At 39.6% G+C, this 17,894-nt stretch overlaps 1 protein-coding gene across 2 annotated transcripts in view; it reads right to left on the bottom strand.

Annotated features, from left to right (window-relative positions):
- virma (vir like m6A methyltransferase associated) overlaps positions 1 to 17,525 on the bottom strand; it is a 33,820-nt gene extending 16,295 nt beyond the window's left edge. Inside the window, exons 1-13 of one of the 2 annotated variants that reach the window (XM_061955113.1) lie at positions 17,425 to 17,525; positions 16,944 to 17,056; positions 16,419 to 16,505; positions 11,847 to 11,895; positions 8,697 to 8,862; positions 8,489 to 8,617; positions 5,835 to 6,038; positions 4,674 to 5,389; positions 4,439 to 4,576; positions 4,144 to 4,370; positions 2,307 to 2,834; positions 2,050 to 2,204; positions 1,788 to 1,870 (exon numbers count right to left, since the gene is read on the bottom strand). In XM_061955113.1, the coding sequence (XP_061811097.1) occupies positions 1,788 to 1,870; positions 2,050 to 2,204; positions 2,307 to 2,834; positions 4,144 to 4,370; positions 4,439 to 4,576; positions 4,674 to 5,389; positions 5,835 to 6,038; positions 8,489 to 8,617; positions 8,697 to 8,862; positions 11,847 to 11,895; positions 16,419 to 16,505; positions 16,944 to 17,056; positions 17,425 to 17,487 (2,658 nt within the window). In that variant the 5' untranslated portion in view covers positions 17,488 to 17,525. Of the gene's footprint in view, positions 1 to 1,787; positions 1,871 to 2,049; positions 2,205 to 2,306; positions 2,835 to 4,143; positions 4,371 to 4,438; positions 4,577 to 4,673; positions 5,390 to 5,810; positions 6,039 to 8,488; positions 8,618 to 8,696; positions 8,863 to 11,846; positions 11,896 to 16,418; positions 16,506 to 16,943; positions 17,057 to 17,424 lie in introns of both variants that reach the window. The other variant, XM_061955105.1, reaches the window with a different exon arrangement.
- Positions 17,526 to 17,894: the final 369 nt, after the last annotated feature.

Below are 17,894 nucleotides of genomic sequence, written 5' to 3' on the forward strand. Positions count from 1 at the left end.
TTAACTTTATTTAATTAAATTAATTTAATTACTCTAGTATCGATCATATACTGATACTACCTTTGGTATCGACACCACCAATTCATGGATGGATCTGTCCTTCTCTTACAGGTTGTCTACTGACTGTGACATTGCTGACACACCAACAGTTGTTATATTCTCCTTTAACCCTTATCACTCTACTTGTTACAGGGTTTCCTCTAAACTGCCAAGATACCAGTGGCAGCGGGGGCGGGTTTATGGGCGTGGTCACCATGACATCATAGAGTAATTTGATAAGATAATTAATGCTCAAAAAATGCATACTTACATTTCAAACAAATCAGTCATTATTAATTAGTATTAACATATTTTTTTATCGTTTTGCCATAATATTAATTGTTGCTGCTTTTTGTACAATCTTTTTCAAGTGTTTACAGACTTTTAATAGCTTTTTTTTAATTAAAAACAATTAGCAACAAATCTAGCATCTTCTTCTGGTGTTATTATAAAATCTACTCGTGTTTAGAGACTCTACTTCTGTCCCTTGATGTCCGTGACAAAAGAAGAGAGCTACAGCAAGCATGACGTCACACTTGCTTGGCGCCGTTGTTCTAGTTAGACTTTCTCTTCTTAAAAGCCGCCACTGTCCTCTTAATATTTGCACATTGTGTGGATATTATTGTCAATATATATTATATATATATATATATTGTCTGTCCGTGGCTATATCTGCAATATATATAAAAATCACATCCACATGCAGACAAATGTGTGCGTTTTGTTTACATCCGATTGCGGTAATCAAAGTCTTTTTTCGATGGTCAAGTTTTCGGTACATTACTTGTCAATAGTGCGCAAATAATAGGCTATATATTCATTCATTCGACCAGCTAATGTTAATGTTTTATGTTCGTGTGGTTTGGATTTGATGTCAGTTTTCCCCATGTTTGCAAACACACCGTCCGTGTCTGAAAGGTGATTGACAAAAAATGCAGAAGTGTTGTTGTGTGTCTGTGGAAGCGCGGACTCACGAGACAAAAGTGTTTGCACGGGAGGTAAAACCTGTTATCATAAGATTGGTAATACAATTTAAAATTAGCATCAGACTTTGTGTGATTTCTTCTGAGTGCTACAATATATTAAATTACTTTAATTTGTTTTCAAGTTAAAAAAACAACCCTTATTTTCAAGGTGTGGCGGTAATAAAAATGTTGTGGCGGCGCCCCACATTCAATTACATTAAGGGGAAACCCTGCGTTAATTTCCTATTAATCGCTGCTTACTTTCTGCTGTAATGTGCTTCCCTCTGGACTTCTTAAAACTTCAATAAGCATTTATTTCTTGGTGTGGTTTTAAGCTAGACTAGCAGTTAGTTTAGCTATTAGCATCCTTGCTTCTGGCTTGCTCTCGGTGTGCAACATTCTTAGCCCCATCCTTCAGTGATAAAGATACTTAAACTAAAAAAAAAGCTGTTTATTTGACATAATAGAATCCACTAAATTTTAATCTAGTGGATTGTCTCCACACTGTGTATGGAGACACATAACTAGCTGTGAGACCAAAAATAAATAGTGTCAGTAGGATGGGATCGGCATTAAAAAACATATATTGGTAATGGCCAATCACATACTTTTCAGAAAAAACGTCCGATACCGATTGGCGGCCGGTCGATTGGCACGTTCCTGGTCATTAGATGACATCGTTTAGTTGAATGCTTTCCTTTGTTAAGTAACATGATTGAAAGATTATAGTACTGAATTTATTCACAAACAATTGACATACTCAAAGAGTAAATTTATGTATACCTGTTTGATGTATTCTAATACAGTTGGGATGCTGCCGATCTCAAAACGCAGTTTCTCCAAAGGCTCCAGCCATTTACTAAGCTCTGAGGAACAACAGAAAGTCAGCATTATCATGTAAGAGCACTACAAAAAGAAATATCCATCCATCCATTTTCTACCGCTTTGTCCCTTTCGGGGTAACGGGGGGTGCTGGTGCCTATCTCAGCTGCATTTCGGGCGGCATGACAAAGTAATTTCCATGAATTTCGTTGCGCATGTTTACCTTGTAGCTTAGCATTGGTTTCATCAGCCTTCGCTATAGTAAGCAATGGAGCAGCATGTTGCTCCATCATCCGCAGCTCATTGGAGCTTTGCACCACCAACAACAACAGCATACACGCATAGTTATATGTCACTGCTTTGCGAGTCTTGGCTTCACTAAAAGACAAAAGTGAGACACACTCAGACATGAAGTAAACTAGCTTTTTTTGGTTTTGCCAAAACAGACAGAAGACAGACAGAAGCAGGATATGTCCTCACCTTTGTCCTTCCTTGCTGTAGTGTTGCAGAAGAGCGACCAGGCAGAACAAGTTGTTGTCCAAACTGAAAACATGAGCCACGGCACTGCGGCCAGTCACAGTGAAGGTTATCAGATAGAGTGAATGGAGCGTGGCCAGGACCTCCGGGTTGTCGCCTTCTTCCAAGCCCACTCCTCCGTCTACTCCTGAGGTCACATGGCTCATAAGCTCTGAGACCCCCTGGAGAGCATGTAGAGCCTGCATGAGCCACACGCCAAAGCCCTCTTCACCAAAGCTAGGCCCATGGAGACCTCCTTCTCCTCCCGTAAAGGTTGCCTCTTCCCCATCCGTCTCACCCACGGATGCAAGAAGCCTCAAAAGTAAGTTGGCGGGAGAGGGTTGGGCAAGAAGGAAGAGCAAACCCGACTGTGTGAGCGACAGGAAGCGAAGGATTTCTCTCACAGCTTGAGTGACGCCTAAGTGTCCGGCCGCTGCTGCTGCAGATAGCACCACGGATGTGCTCTCCAGGAAATGGCACACATGCATGTACCTGCAGATATCAAAGATATCAAAATATCACTGTACAATATAGTCACGATATTAAGGCCACGGCGGGATAATATTTTCAGAAAAAAAAGACTTGGTAAAAATGCTTTAGTGCAGTGGTCCCCAACCACCGGTCCGTGGATCGATTGGTACCGGGCCGCACAAGAAATAAAAAAACAACTAAAAAAAAATAAATAACCATTTATTTTATTTTTTATTTTATTAAATAAACATAAAAAACACAAGATACACTTACAATTAGTACACTAACCCATAAAACCTCCCTTCGCACAAAAGGGTTGTTTCTTTCTGTTATTAATATTTCTGGTTCCTACATTATATATCAATATAGATCAATACAGTCTGCAGGGATACAGTTCGTAAGCACGCATGCGTTGACCGGTCCACAGTTACAAAAAGGTTGGGGACCACTGCCTTAGTGTGATAGTGTGTAAAATGCAGTGGCAGGAATTTTTAGGATAAAGACATTTACTGTACCGGTAATTGAACAAACTGACAATGTAAACACTCAGTGTAACAAGTGTGAAATAATAATGCTCAGTTTAGTATCTTTCAACTTTTACTTTCTGAGAAGCAGTGCCCTATGCAGTGGACATTTTTATATCAGTTTGGAAAATGTTGTTTCTCAAAAAAAGTTAGTTGACAATTAAAAGTTCCATTTACTTTTTGATACAGTCACAAATTGATGTTTGGCCTCGTTCAAATATCATTTTCAGGTGATGGTTTAGCATGTAGCTTCTCATCCATCTTCTCATATTACTCGTATTCCCCGGGGTGTGCAGTATCCGCGCTCCCAGTGGGTGTTTTCCCTCCACGTGGTGCACCCTGACCGCCTGTGTCGGCTTGGAAATGTTTGAGATGAAGGTCACTCTTTACTTTGCCGTACGCAGACTTTATTACCGCCGCCAAAGAGGTTATGTTTTTGGCAAGGTTTGTTTGTCTGTCTGTTAGCAACATAACTTAAAAAATCATCAACGGGTTTTGATGACATTTGCAGGAAATGTCCAAAAAACCCAATTTCTCTTTTACTACTATGAACACACCTGGATGCTTCCTCTTTGTCTCCTCTTTATTGCTAACCGGGCCCCCACCTTGCTACTCCCGCGCCACACAGAGGATTTGGGAGATCTAATTTGTTTTCCGAATGGCCAAAGCAAAAGCGCAAGAAAGAAACTATACATACCAAGTTTTCATTTGTTATCGTCACACGTCATGGCATCATGTGATGATTTTGAAAATGCAATACTGTGCGCAGTATCTACAATATTGTTACATCCCTAGTAAATGTGTACCTGTACAGAGTGGGGTATGGATCGTCCCTCTCCTGTGGTCCCGTAATTCTTGCAGAAGTTGGGAACGCTTTCCCTGGGGGCTGCACCATGCAGTGAGGGGCCATCTCCAGCAGCTGGTACAATTCCTCCAAAACACCCACCAACCGATTGAGCTCTGCCTCGCTCAAAGGCGCGGCGGTTAGGGCCGGCTCTTCTTCCATTGCATTGTCAGCATCCTCCATTTCCTCCTGAAAAGTGATTGCTGTTGAAAGTTGCAGGCGTGCGCGTATGTGTGTGTATCTCAATGAGTGTGCACCTGCTGTGGTTCATTCCATGCCGCTGCTGTACGCTGGAGGTCAAACAGTACCTCAAATGTGTGGCTTTTCTGAAGAATGGCATTGCCAGCAGTAATAACTCTCACTGTCTCATCACGCAGGAATAGCTGGACTAAACGCTGTAAAGGATATGACAATGATGCAAAAATTTCAATTTCAGGACTTCATAAAAAGCTAAAAACAAGAAGATAAAACAGTAACTTCAGGGATGCTAACCTGATAGCCACTTTTCTCTGACTTGCCGGCATTTAGAAAAGCCTCTACCCCAACAGGTGAGCTAATCAGGGCATCAAGTGCCCTGATTAGGCTCAGTTTTAATGTAGAAGAGACATGGTCCCTGTGAAGCAGATCCAGCAGCACGTCCAGAGCCCCACCATGCAGCAGCGCCGTGAGGCCCTGTGAACTCTCTGCTAGGTATGACGCTAGCTTGGCACCGGCTTTCAGTTGTCTGAGGTTCAGAGCAATTGGTTGCGTGAGGGCAATCTCCATACTTAACGCTTGGAGAGCCCACTGTGCTAAAAGGTTGACATGGTCTTCCCCCCCACCCTCTTTAATGAGACACGCCAAGCCCTTGGGGAGTAGTCCCGACGCTTCTTCGAGCGCAGTGACCCAACGGACGTCTCTGTCTTCTCTGATGCTTCCTAGCAGCTCTTTAAGCTGTGCAACTGGGTCTGTCTCCTCACCAACTGCTACCCCTTCTGAATTGGTAGGGTCTTCCATACTGGGCTTCTCAAGCTGGGTATCAAACAGTGTTTTGTACGGAGGGGTAAAAAAGACCAGTGGTCGGAGTTCTCGTTCATAAGGGTCATACTGGACCGGGGGAACAGATGCAAGGTCCTCAGGAGTGTAGTCCATGTCAAAGGAGGGCAACTTAAAGGTGCCATTATCCAGATCGTCTTCGTCACTGGAAATCTGCTCATAGCCGTCATCACCTAGGGGGGTGGAAGGGATAAAACAAAGTTTATTTACTGCAATGTAAATGATAGCATCTCAATTAATTGAGAAACAAGAAGAGAGCAAGCGCTGGTGATCAATATACATTTCCTTTGTTTATGAATACATACACATGACAGCCTCACTCCCAAGCATGCAGGGTCAGTTTACCATGCAGGACACGATGACAGCATAAGTATGGCTGTGACGACATGGTGTCCACATTTACTTATAAGCTTCTAATGATCAGAAGCCTAAAAGTCAGGATAGCATCCAGTCATTATAGATGGGGCAGCATGCCAGAGCAAACAATCTGTTACTTTCACCCAATCGCAAATGAACCCTGCTCTCTGGGAAACGTGATGCTGTGGTTCCATTTGGGATTGGAGACTATTTTTTCTCCTCACCAAACTCCCCTACCTTCCTCCATTTCCTCGTCCTCACCCTCATCGTCCTCTTCTTCATCCTCGTCCTCCGGAGCACTCCCCTCGGTCCGCACGTCGTCTTCCTCCTCTTGCTCCTCCTCTTCCCCTTCTTCTTCTCGCTCAGCATCGGAGTACGCTTCATCGGCAGCCAGGGATCTTTCTGGTGATACAGCCTCCAGGGAGTCATCGCGGCCCTCGCAAGGCTCTTCTTTGACCCCGCCCACTGTTGATGTCAGGGTCAAGATGAGATTTAGCGACACGATAAAACTTTATTGAACTAAGGTGCATAATTGACAGGAACGGAATCTCACAGTTCTGTTGTAAAAAAAAAATTCACTAAATTCATTAGTGTGACTGTAAAATATATACTGGATATTAGATAACACAGGTGAAGTTTCCTATATTCTTATTTCTTGTAATGGGAATTAGATATAAATTAATAATGGATACAAACAAGCAAATAAACAACAATTAATGTGCAGTGCATTCACATCCTATATAAATAAAGTGCAACCAACACTCTGGGTTGAATTAAAGGGGAAATACATTTGTATTTGAATTTTGCCTATTGTAGGGGCCAAAATGCAAATATTTTTCATAAAACACAAGCAGCGACATTAAAAGCGTGTTTTATTGTTTGTGCTATAGCGCCATCTTTTGGACAAGTTTGCTCACTTTAGGTGCTGCGGTGTGAACGTCACAGTATTTTCATCTGTTTAGTGCTTTCAACCGGAAGTGCCGTTCTGTCAAATAGTCATCCATAGCGTTTCTACTCGCATGGATTCTTCATTCACCACTACCAGCAACATTTGTAAGTTTTACAATATAACTTAATTCATCTGTAAAGCTTAAATGACAGCCTGATTTCAGTTTATGTTGTAGCCAAACATTATACCCGGAGATATAATTTTGAATGGACCTCCAAGTTCTCTTTTTAGTTTTTCCATTTTATTGTTATAGTCCCCTGCAAATGACGCCCATTTGGCATTGTAGTTTGGAATTGTCTTTAAACAAATTAAAACACAAACCCCTTGCTTATACATGAAAGTGATATTAATTGACTTGATTAAACCATGGCTTTGATGCCAATTGAATTGAATTTATAGATGAATAAAGTGTACTTCTGACTCCTGATTTCTGGTTTAAGAATGTTGAATTTACATTGAATATCTAATGAGATGTAATTGTGTCAAGTGGTGTACCAGCAGTGTTGGGACTAACGCGTTACAAAGTATTTTTTATGTAGTATCGGTTAGAAACAGAAGATCTGAGTGTGTTTTATTGGAGCGGTGTCGTCCTTCTGTGTCACAAGGAAAAGAAGAGGCGCGCTCTGTGTGGGTGGGGGCGGGGGCGTGTCTGTGTTTACTAACAAAACATCATGGCGGAGCCAGAAGCCGAGTTTCTTAACATGGAGATATTCTCACCACTTTTCTTTTGTCGAGCACAAAGTAAAGAACATTTTAGTTAAATGTAAGCTGTGTCTTGGATCAAAGATCCTATCTACTGCCCAAAACAGCAATTCAAATCTGCTGAAACACCTACAAAAGCAACATGCTTCAACGAAGCTAGTAAAGAGAGACACACTTCACCTCTACCTCCAACAGCAGCTGGATTTTAACGGAAGGACTGCTAGCCAGGACAACATTGACAGTGCCATTGCAGCGTATGTGCTAGAAGACATGCAGGCTATTTCTACAGTGGAGTCACCCGCTTTCAGGCAGCTGGACACAGTGGACAGTGAGTACATAAACATGGAAAACGAGCTAAAGAAAACACTTCAAACTCTGCCTCTGCTCATCATTCATCACTGAAGGTACACATCACTCTAAATGTATAGACTAAAAAGTTCACAAAAATAAAGAGGTATCCTAGTGGGACAGGCCAATCTTTCCTTATCTCTAAACTAAAACTGGGGAAATGCGTAGTGTTCTGGGCTTCAGTACAGTGTTGATCTCCTAAAGACATGACTTTATTTCCGAATTCCTTGAGAGAGAAAAATGCCTGGTTAGGCTTTGTGTATGTCATGTGTGCCTTCATTGGGTGAAGCCAGGTTTACAGCTTATTATGCTGTTTGTTACTTATGTATGTTATGCTGCAGCTATTTAAAATTGTTTTGTCAATTTGTTCTGGCCTGAAATAAATTGGCCCTTTGAAACATATCTGTCTTTGTGTGTTGTATGTAGACCACATTGCTTAGCAAAGTTCAGTGATGCAAATGCATGTCAAGTTGATCAACAGATTGTATTATTCTCCAGTGCAATAACAGTACTGAAATGAAGGCTAAAAGGGCATTAATGTGAGCCTTAAAAAAAAAAAAGAAGAACAAAATATGTAACTAAATAGTTACTTTTTACAGTAACGCATTACTTTTTGGTGTAAGTAACTGAGTTAGTAACTGAGTTACTTTTGAAATAAAGTAACTAGTAACTGTAACTAGTTACTGGTTTTCAGTAACTAACCCAACACTGTGTACCAGTATATTGAATGTAAGTCTATTTTTTGATATTGCTGTATGAAATGTGGCCATAATTGTGTAATGTATTTAGATATTGCTTTATGAAATGTGGCAATAATTGCTAAATTATTAATTAACATTAAATAATTTACAACCCTAATTGATGGTAAGACCTTCAAAATAGTTCTACAGGTAAAGAAGCAAGTTATGTTACTAACTGTTCAATCCCGGCATTTGGACCTGCTCCTCGTCGTCATCATCAGGGGGTGGAGGACCTGGCGGAGTTCGAGGCCCTCTGGGTGCTGGTCTGGGTGGACTGCCATTGTATTGGTCGTCTTTTTCCCACTCTTCAAACAAAAACAAGGCGCAAAAGTAAGAAGAGATGTCCTACTTCATTCTATTAATTATCCTTTGAATGATGCCCACCTTGTTTATTAATGAGTCTTTTGGGGCCGCAAAGTTGCTGCGGGGGTGGGGGAGGTGGAGGCGAGGAGGAGACTTGGTCATGTCCATGCGAATGCTCCGCTGTCCCATACACAGCCAAGGTCAGATTGGTGTACCAGCCACGTAGCACCAAACCATCAGTGTTGATCTTCACATATACACAAATTGTTTTTAACAATCATGTGAGAAAAGTATTTTTTTTTTTAAACATTGCTTTTTGGAAAAGCTTGGCCAGGACCTAGACTTAAACTTAACTAAAAATATAAGGTGTGATCCAAAGGGGGTCTATGCTATGCACAAGACATTATCTCACTGTCTGACACAATTGGAGCACCTTTGCAAGAAAGTGCAGACAAATATTGCTCAATTAAGATGGAGGCTGCAATTAAAGCAAAGGCTGCTTAGGAGGTTCTTGGTCTACGTACAAGTTTCATTCCCATGACAGCGTAGAAAGTCGAGTTTTAGTAAATGACACCGAAATCAAGATTTAGTTCACTCACACTGTACACAGACCACACAACGGACATACAGAATACAGTAATAAAAAGATTGAATACAAGAATAAAATTAAACAAATTTTATGCCACTGGAATAAGTCGCCACCTCATCGCAGGCCAACGCAGATATGTCTAATTTAATTTGACTTTCACATTGCCTTTTATTTGACCACTGCCAGCAGAAGAGCGTGCCTTATGTTTGGGAGACAGACTACGTTTACACTGCAGGTCTAAGTGACCGAAATCTGATTTGTTTTAATCAGATTTTTTTTCCAGCTGACTGTTTACACTGCAAGTAAAATTAAATTTTTATCAGACTCCAGTGCAAACGCAAATGTGGCCCCAATGTTGCCTCGACGTCACTTGCATTCGCAGTGCGATAAAGTGAAAACAAAGGAAGTTGATCGAGAGGAAGTCGCTACTGCTACAAAAATACAATAAAAGTCACCACACCTTAAAAATGAGCGTTTGTTGTTTGTTTTTTCCGTGAAAATAAATTAAGAGTAATATAATGTATGAATGGATGTAAATAGTGTACCCGTATTTTTCGGACTATAAGTCGCAGTTTTTTTTTCATAGTTTGGCCGGGGGTGCGACTTATACTCAGGAGCAACTTATGTGTGAAATTATTAACACATTACCGTAAAATATCAAATAATATTATTTAGCTCATTCACGTAAGAGACTAGACGTATAAGATTTCATCGGATTTAGCAATTAGGAGTGACAGATTGTTTGGTAAACGTACAGCATGTTCTATATGTTATAGTTATTTGAATGACTCTTACCATAATATGTTACGTTAACATACCAGGCACGTTCTCAGTTGGTTATTTATGCGTCGTATAACGTACACTTATTCAGCCTGTTGTTCACTATTCTTTATTTATTTAAAATTGCCTTTCAAATGTCTATTCTTGGTGTTGGGTTTTATCAAATAAATTTCCCCAAAAAATGCGACTTATACTCCAGTGCGACTTATATGTTTTTTCCCTTCTTCATTATGCATTTTCGGCCGGAGCGACTTATACTCCGGAGCGACTTATACTCCGAAAAATACGGTAATATATTTGGGAGGGTTCTAATCTTTTAATTGCTGTTAAGTAGAGGAGACACGGACATCAGCGTGGATCTACGTGAGCTTTATTTTTCAACTCACATGTAAGCAAATACGCCACAGTGTCAATTCCAGTCCTTCAACAATAGCTATTTATTCGGAATAAAAATATATATTCATATAATACATACAACCTATTATTTGCGCACTATTGACAAGTGATGCACCGAAAATGTGGGCGTCTTAAATAGACTTTGCTCACCGAAACCGAATGTTGTGATTAGAGATGTCCGATAATATCGGCCTGCCGATATTATCGGACGATAAATGCATTAAAATGTAATATCGGAAATTATCGGTATCGTTTTTTTTAATTATCGGTATCGTTTTTTTTTTTTTTTTAATTAAATCAACATAAAAAACACAAGGTACACTTACAATTAGTGCACCAACCCAAAAAACCTCCCTCCCCCATTTACACTCGTTCACACAAAAGGGTTGTTTCTTTCTGTTATTAATATTCTGGTTCCTACATTATATATCAATATATATCAATACAGTCTGCAAGGGATACAGTCCGTAAGCACACATGATTGTGCGTGCTGCTGGTCCACTAATAGTACTAACCTTTAACAGTTAATTTTCCTAATTTTCATTAATTACTAGTTTCTATGTAACTGTTTTTATATTGTTTTACTTTCTTTTTTATTCAAGAAAATGTTTTGAATTTATTTATCTTATTTTATTAATTTTTTTTAGAGTACCTTATCTTCACCTTACTTGGTTGTCCAAATTAGGCATAATAATGTGTTAATTCCACGACTGTATTTATCGGTTGATATCGGAATTGGTAATTAAAGAGTTGGACAATATCGTAATATCGGATATCAGCAAAAAGCCATTATCGGACATCCCTAGTTGTGATGAAATAGTCACTTCTGCTGGCAACTGTGTCTTTCCGGGCGCACACGAGTGATGTAGCTCGCCCAAAGCTGACAAAGAAGTCACATACGGGTCGCATTGCTTTTAGACTTAAGTTACATTTGAAAAGATCAGATTCCATTCGGATTCAGGACTAACATCTGATGTGGCCTGAATCTAATGCCAAAAAATTAGATTTGAAGCACTTTGGAACGTTTGGACTGGCAAAAAAATCCAGATCTGTGTCACTCGAGGGGAAAAAAAGTCTGATTTGGTGTGCAGTGGAAACAGGGCCATAATGAAGGGCAAAAAGTTAACAAAATAGAACAATAACAACGTCGGGAGTTCCTCGTTGTAGTGACGAGTGACTACTTACTCCTCCGCCACGCAAACGTCACTTGTTCTCATCTTCTTATTGTACAGTACTATTAATATATGGTGGGTTGTCGTAATCACAAAAAGTAGCAACACAAAATTCCGCAAAATGAGCACCAGCTGTCGTAGTTTTAGAGTGTCCAAAGTACCAGCGTATTATGCGTTTGTTAACCCATATTTTCAATAGAATTGTACAGGATATACTGTAGGTCACACTCATTTATTTGACATAGAAAAACAGTATTTCAACAGGGTGTGTTTACTGATATTATATCAGCTTACCTTTCCATTGGGTCTGAAAACGATAGACTTGTTCTCATCATACTCCAGACTGTAGAAAGTAAGAGAATAAATCTAAATGCATCAATCCACAATAGTTTATACACTTGGATATTTGTTTGGACTAAAGTTTGTTGGGTCATTTAAATCACATTTATTTTAGTTAATTACATATACAAGATACAAATAAATGCTCCCAGAATGGTTTATATATACGGTAATGTATGTATTTAAAAAAATAGTTGTTTTAAATGCGGACTGCAATTCTTTTGGAATTTTGCCCATCATTCACAATTCTTATTTAAGACAAGAACACATGTTTTTCTATTTTTGATGTATTCTAACTTGTAAATAATCGCTAGCAAAAGTCAGCTAACAATGGAGTTAATGGGATTCGCTTTATTTCGCTTATAAAGCGCTCTAAAAAAATCCAAAAGCCTCAATCAATGTTTTATATACCCACACTATAAGTATATACAGTATGTAATGTAGTAACAGACAAAACACGTAATATTCACTTATTCTGCTCATTTTAAGCATAGAGCGGCATATTAATTTAACAGACGCATCACAATATTCAATATTTTCTTCTTCAACAATGATAACAACAGTACTACTACTCAAGACACACTTCATGAGAGCCAACAACGACTTTATATTGTTGTTGATCCTGAGTATAAGGAGGATCATCTGCAAGTTTTAGTAGCTGTGTGCTAAACAGATCAAGCTTTAAATAACATACTGTACAGGGTCTGCTATCAGTAGGATGCCGACTGATGGGATGTTTATACAGTCGTGGTCAAAAGTTTACATACACTTGTAAATAACATAATGTCATGGCTGTCTTGAGTTTCCAATAATTTCTACAACTCTTATTTACTTGTTGGTCACAAAAAACATTCATGAAGTTTGGTTCTTTTAAGAATTTATTATGGGTCTACTGAAAATGTGACCAAATCTGCTGGGTCAAAAGTATACATACAGCAATGTTAATATTTGGTTATATGTCCCTTGGCAAGTTTCACTGCAATAAGGCGCTTTTTGTAGCTATCCACAAGCTTCAGGCAAGCTTCTGGTTGAATTTTTGACCACTCCTTTTGACAAAATTGGTGTTGGTTTTCTGACATGGACTTGTTTCTTCAGCATTGTCCACATGTTTAAGTCAGGACTTTGGGAAGGCCATTCTAAAACATTAATTCTAGACTGATTTAGCCATTCCTTTACCACTTTTGACGTGTGTTTGGGGTCATTGTCCTGTTGGAACACCCAACTGCGCCCAAGACCCAACCTCCGGGCTGATGATTTTAGGTTGTCCTGAAGAATTTGGAGGTAATTCTCCTTTTTCATTGTCCATTTACTCTCTGTAAAGCACCAGTTCCATTGGCAGCAAAACAGGCCCAGAGCATAATACTACCACCACCATGCTTGATGGTAGGCATTGTGTTCCTGTGATTAAAGGCCTCACCTTTTCTCCTCCAAACACATTGCTAGGTATTGTGGCCAAACAGCTCAATTTTTGTTTTATCTGACATCACATGGACAAAGATAAGACCTTCTGGAGGAAAGTTCTGTGGTCAGATGAAACAAAAATTGAGCTGTTTGGCCACAATACCCAGCAATATGTTTGGAGGAGAAAAGGTGAGGCCTTTAATCACAGGAACACCATTCCTACCATCAAGTAAGGGGATGGTAGTATTATGCTACGGGGCTGTTTTGCTGCCAATGGAACTGGTGCTTTACAGAGGAAATGGGACAATGAAAAAGGGGGATTACCTCCAAATTCTTCAGGACAACCTAAAATCATCAGCCCGGAGGTTGGGTCTTGGACGTAGTTGGGTGTTCCAACAGGACAATGACCCCAAACACACGTAAAAAGTGGTAAAGGAATGGCTAAATCAGGCTAGAATTAAGGTTTTAGAATGGCCTTCCCAAAGTCCTGACTTAAACGTGTGGACAATGCTGAAGAAACAAGTCCATGTCAGAAAACCAACATATTCAGCTTAACTGCACCATTTTGTCAAGAGGAGTGCTCAAAAATTCCATAAGAAGCTTGCCAGAAGCTTGTGGATGGCTACCAAAGGCGCCCTATTGCAGTAAAACTTGCCAAGGGAAATGTAACCAAATATTACGGTAATATTGCTGTATGTATACTTTTGACAAAGCATATTTGGTCACATTTTCAGTAGACCCATAATAAATTTATAAAAGAACCAAACTTCATGAAAGTTTTTTGTGACCAAGAAGTATGTGCTCCCATCACTCTATCACAAAAAATAAGAGCTGTAGAAATTATTGAAAAGACAGCCATGACATTATGTTCTTTACAAGTGTATGTACACTTTTGACCACGACTGTATATTCCCCATTTGATGAAGAATGAATCATAATCCTCATGCAAGTTAAAAAAAAAAAGTGCCACAAGAGTATCTTTTTGTGTCTTTCCCGCCATCTTCGGGTATAAGTTGGATGTTGAAGTTGACCAACAACTCAGTTTATGGCCACAAACTTCTACAATATTTGTGAGAGGCATGATTTATTATTTAGCAAAAGCATTCACCAACTCAGAGGCGATGCAACAGCTCATCAGCTCAGTATGTCAATACTGTAGCTGCACAAGCTAGTTAGCTATGTGTGATCCCGGCAGCGCTAAAAGTAATCCCTTATTGTTATGATAACAATATTCCAAATACCTGGTTAATATTCAAGTCACTACATGTAAATGTAGTATTACTGGCGGTTTTTTGATGTTTTTTAAGAGGGCTTTATGGGCGTAATAGACATGAATCCTATTACCTCCCTTGTTAGCTAACTTTTGCTAGTGTTTATTTACAAGTTAGAATGCATAAAAAAGAAATAGGTGTTTTTGTCTTTCCTGGAAATTGTGATTGATAGGCAAAATGTAAAAAGTGCAGTTCCCATTTTAATGCAAACAAAACTGTTTTCTATGTAATTTTCATCCAATAACATTTTGTTTCATATCACATTGCTTGCCTTTTAGTTGTAAGAAAAGACTGAAAGTGGTGAAAGACCAGACGTCATCAACAAGAAATATTATTGATGCTCTAGTGCTACTATATACGTAAATATATATTATAAGGCTGAAATTGTAATGGCTCACTCAAACAATCCAAAACTTCTTATTACTTTAATTACTTAAAGTGGGACCACTGATGAGCAATGTCACTTTCAGCTACAGCAAGGGTGGGGTTGAGTTTCTGGTGAGACCAGTTAACCAAAGTAGGAACAATGAAGCTAGAATATGGGTAGGAGCACACAAACACACACCCCACTAGCCTCTGAGAACCAACTTTAAATTCTACCGTGACTGGTTCTACAGGTCAGACAGACAGCACTTTTCAGCCCAGGACATACAGATATGGAAAAGGGAAAGAGTCAAATATTACACTGAATAAACTGATTAAGGGAGCTTACTCCGTCCAGTAGTGCTAGGCGATAAGGACCAAAACGGATACCGCAGTATTTTTAGTCCGAATACCGACCGGTGTGCGGTAAATACCGGTATCTGCCTCAGTGTTTTACGGGTAGATAACCAGTATTGAGAATACTCCGATTATTTTTGTTGTAAATATTAACGTAACATTATAATAAAGTAATTAATTGGCCATTAATATGTCTAAGCAGTTTTCGTTCATTTTGTTCATTAATGTTAGGCTTTTAGCCTCACGCGTGTGCGTGAGATAGATGGAGCGATGACTTTCTCACTGCGGTTAGGTTAAAGCAATTTTTCAACCCCCGAGCCGCTACTACGGTGGGTTAGTCGGCACGGGCTATATTAAACCGGGGTTGTAGCTAAACATTTGACACACCGAGTGAGTAGCAGAGAGGAGCTTTTGGTAGCTTCTGTGCGAAGTCGCTAACAGAAATTGAGAATGGTGGTAAAGTCGCTACAAGCAAATGTCTGTATGTGTAAATAAAGCTGTAGTCACTCACCAATCGCAGAATGCAGTCGCTGTCCTACGGGTAATGGCGGTATTGTCTCAAATATATACTGCTTTCTAAAATATACATGTATTAACTATATTTCCGGTATACCGCCCAGCCCTACGTCCTCGTTTGTCGACGAGACAGCATTGAGGAGGTGACCGACAGAAAGATGTTGATGAAGTTGACATCCATAATGTTCAATCCCTCTCACCCCATGCACGACACTGTGGAGGCCCCGAGTAGCTCCTCCAGCATTAAATTGTGATGTCCACAGTGCAAAAAAAGAGCGCTACCACAGGTCCTTTCCATCCCCAACCGTAAGATGTTACAACGCACTTATGTGATTACTGTGGTCTTTTTTCCCGTTGATGTGCAATGTTAGGATAGCGTTTTTGTTTTATTTTTATCTATGCATAGTGCGATCTTTACTGTGCAATATGTATTATTTATTAAAATGTTTTATTTTTGTTTAATTATATTTTACTTCTGTTACTCTATGTAAAAACCTGCACTGCAACCATATAATTTCCCCATTGTGGGATAAATAGGAGTCTATATATCTGTATCTATAAGGACACAGAAACAAAACAAGGTGGACAGAGGGTGGAGCAGAGAGAATGTTATCCTCACCTGCCAAGTCTGTGGAAGGCGGAGCTGTTCTGTTTGGGGAGGTTGTTGAAGAACAGCTCCAGCTGGAATGCATGAGGGGAGGTCTTTCTAGAAAGACACAAACACACACTTGATGAACAGACGAATGAATACCTTTGGCATGGCATCACTCTTCAAAAATAATGTTATATGTTCATTTTGTGACTTTCTTACATTCCTTAGTTGCACTACTGACATGTGCATCTAAACTCTTATATTATATTTGCCTAATCTTTGGCTTGTTTGCATTTTTTGTGATGCCACTGTAGAAATCAGAATTTCCCCTCTGGGAGAAATAAAGTATTTCTGATTATCTTCTGCTTCTGGAGCATTACTATACAATTAGGTAGTTGAAGACTTGTTTGTTTTTTCCAGAGGCGTGACTATGTTATCTAAAACATTGCATGTGTGTCTAAAAAGTGTTTGTATTATCATGCAGGAAAGGTAATGTTTATTCAAGAAAGCACTTATATGTGTTAGGGATCATGGGCTAGCCACAGGTCTTACCCGAATGCTCTGCCGTCAGGTAAGCTGCTATGGGCTTTGATTCCTGGAGGAATGACACGGATTTCTGTGACGACTGCCGCGCCGGGGAAGCGCACCACATCCACATTGGTAAACTGTAATCGGATAAATAAACTTTACGGTAAAGGTGTGTAAGTACGCCCACCATCAAAACACAGGCCGGCGCGGTCACTTGCGCTGATTTCGGGAAGTATCAAATCCAAAACTCCCCTTAAGCATTTCAGTATAACTGATAAATAATAGAATACAATGAGCTATAATATATGCCATGCAAGAATAATCACAATAAATGTCTCATTAATCAATGTGACCCATTATGTTAATGACAACGATTCCCATGGAGACAATGCTAACTTGTTAGCTTCGGGCTAACGGCTTGTTGTCCCAAAACTCCATATTAGAAACGATACGAGTGTTAAAAGAGAACCGTTCTCTATTCGATGCTAAATCGTCTATATTTTACCTCTGCGCTTTGGTGTTTAAACGTATCTAGAAAGAGAAGCTCCGTTGAAGAATCACCCGCCATTGCTTTCAGCTATCAGCGGCCGATTGTCAACTTCCGCCTTCGGCGACTAACTACTTCCGGGGCACAACCGTCAACGGGATAATAACAAACAAAAACAAATTGTACTACAGTACTTTTAGCATTTTGTATGTTTCATGAAGCATAAGTATACATTACTCGTTAATTTTTCATTATTAATTTACTTAATGGTTCAAATAATCCTGTCAACTTGTTTAAGTTTACGCAAATAAAAGCCCATTAGAAAACCCATTTTAGCTGATTTAAAATTAGATGAAGTCATACATGAATTATAATATTCTAAAAAGTATTTTTCCTAGTCCTAACATGCACATGAGGCCACCTGACAAAGGGCAAGGAGGCGGCAGGTAGGGAGTCACGTGACCCCACAGGTAACAAAAACGACCAAC

Source organism: Nerophis lumbriciformis, linkage group LG04 (assembly GCF_033978685.3).
Source record: "Nerophis lumbriciformis linkage group LG04, RoL_Nlum_v2.1, whole genome shotgun sequence".
Lineage (NCBI taxonomy): Eukaryota > Metazoa > Chordata > Actinopteri > Syngnathiformes > Syngnathidae > Nerophis > Nerophis lumbriciformis.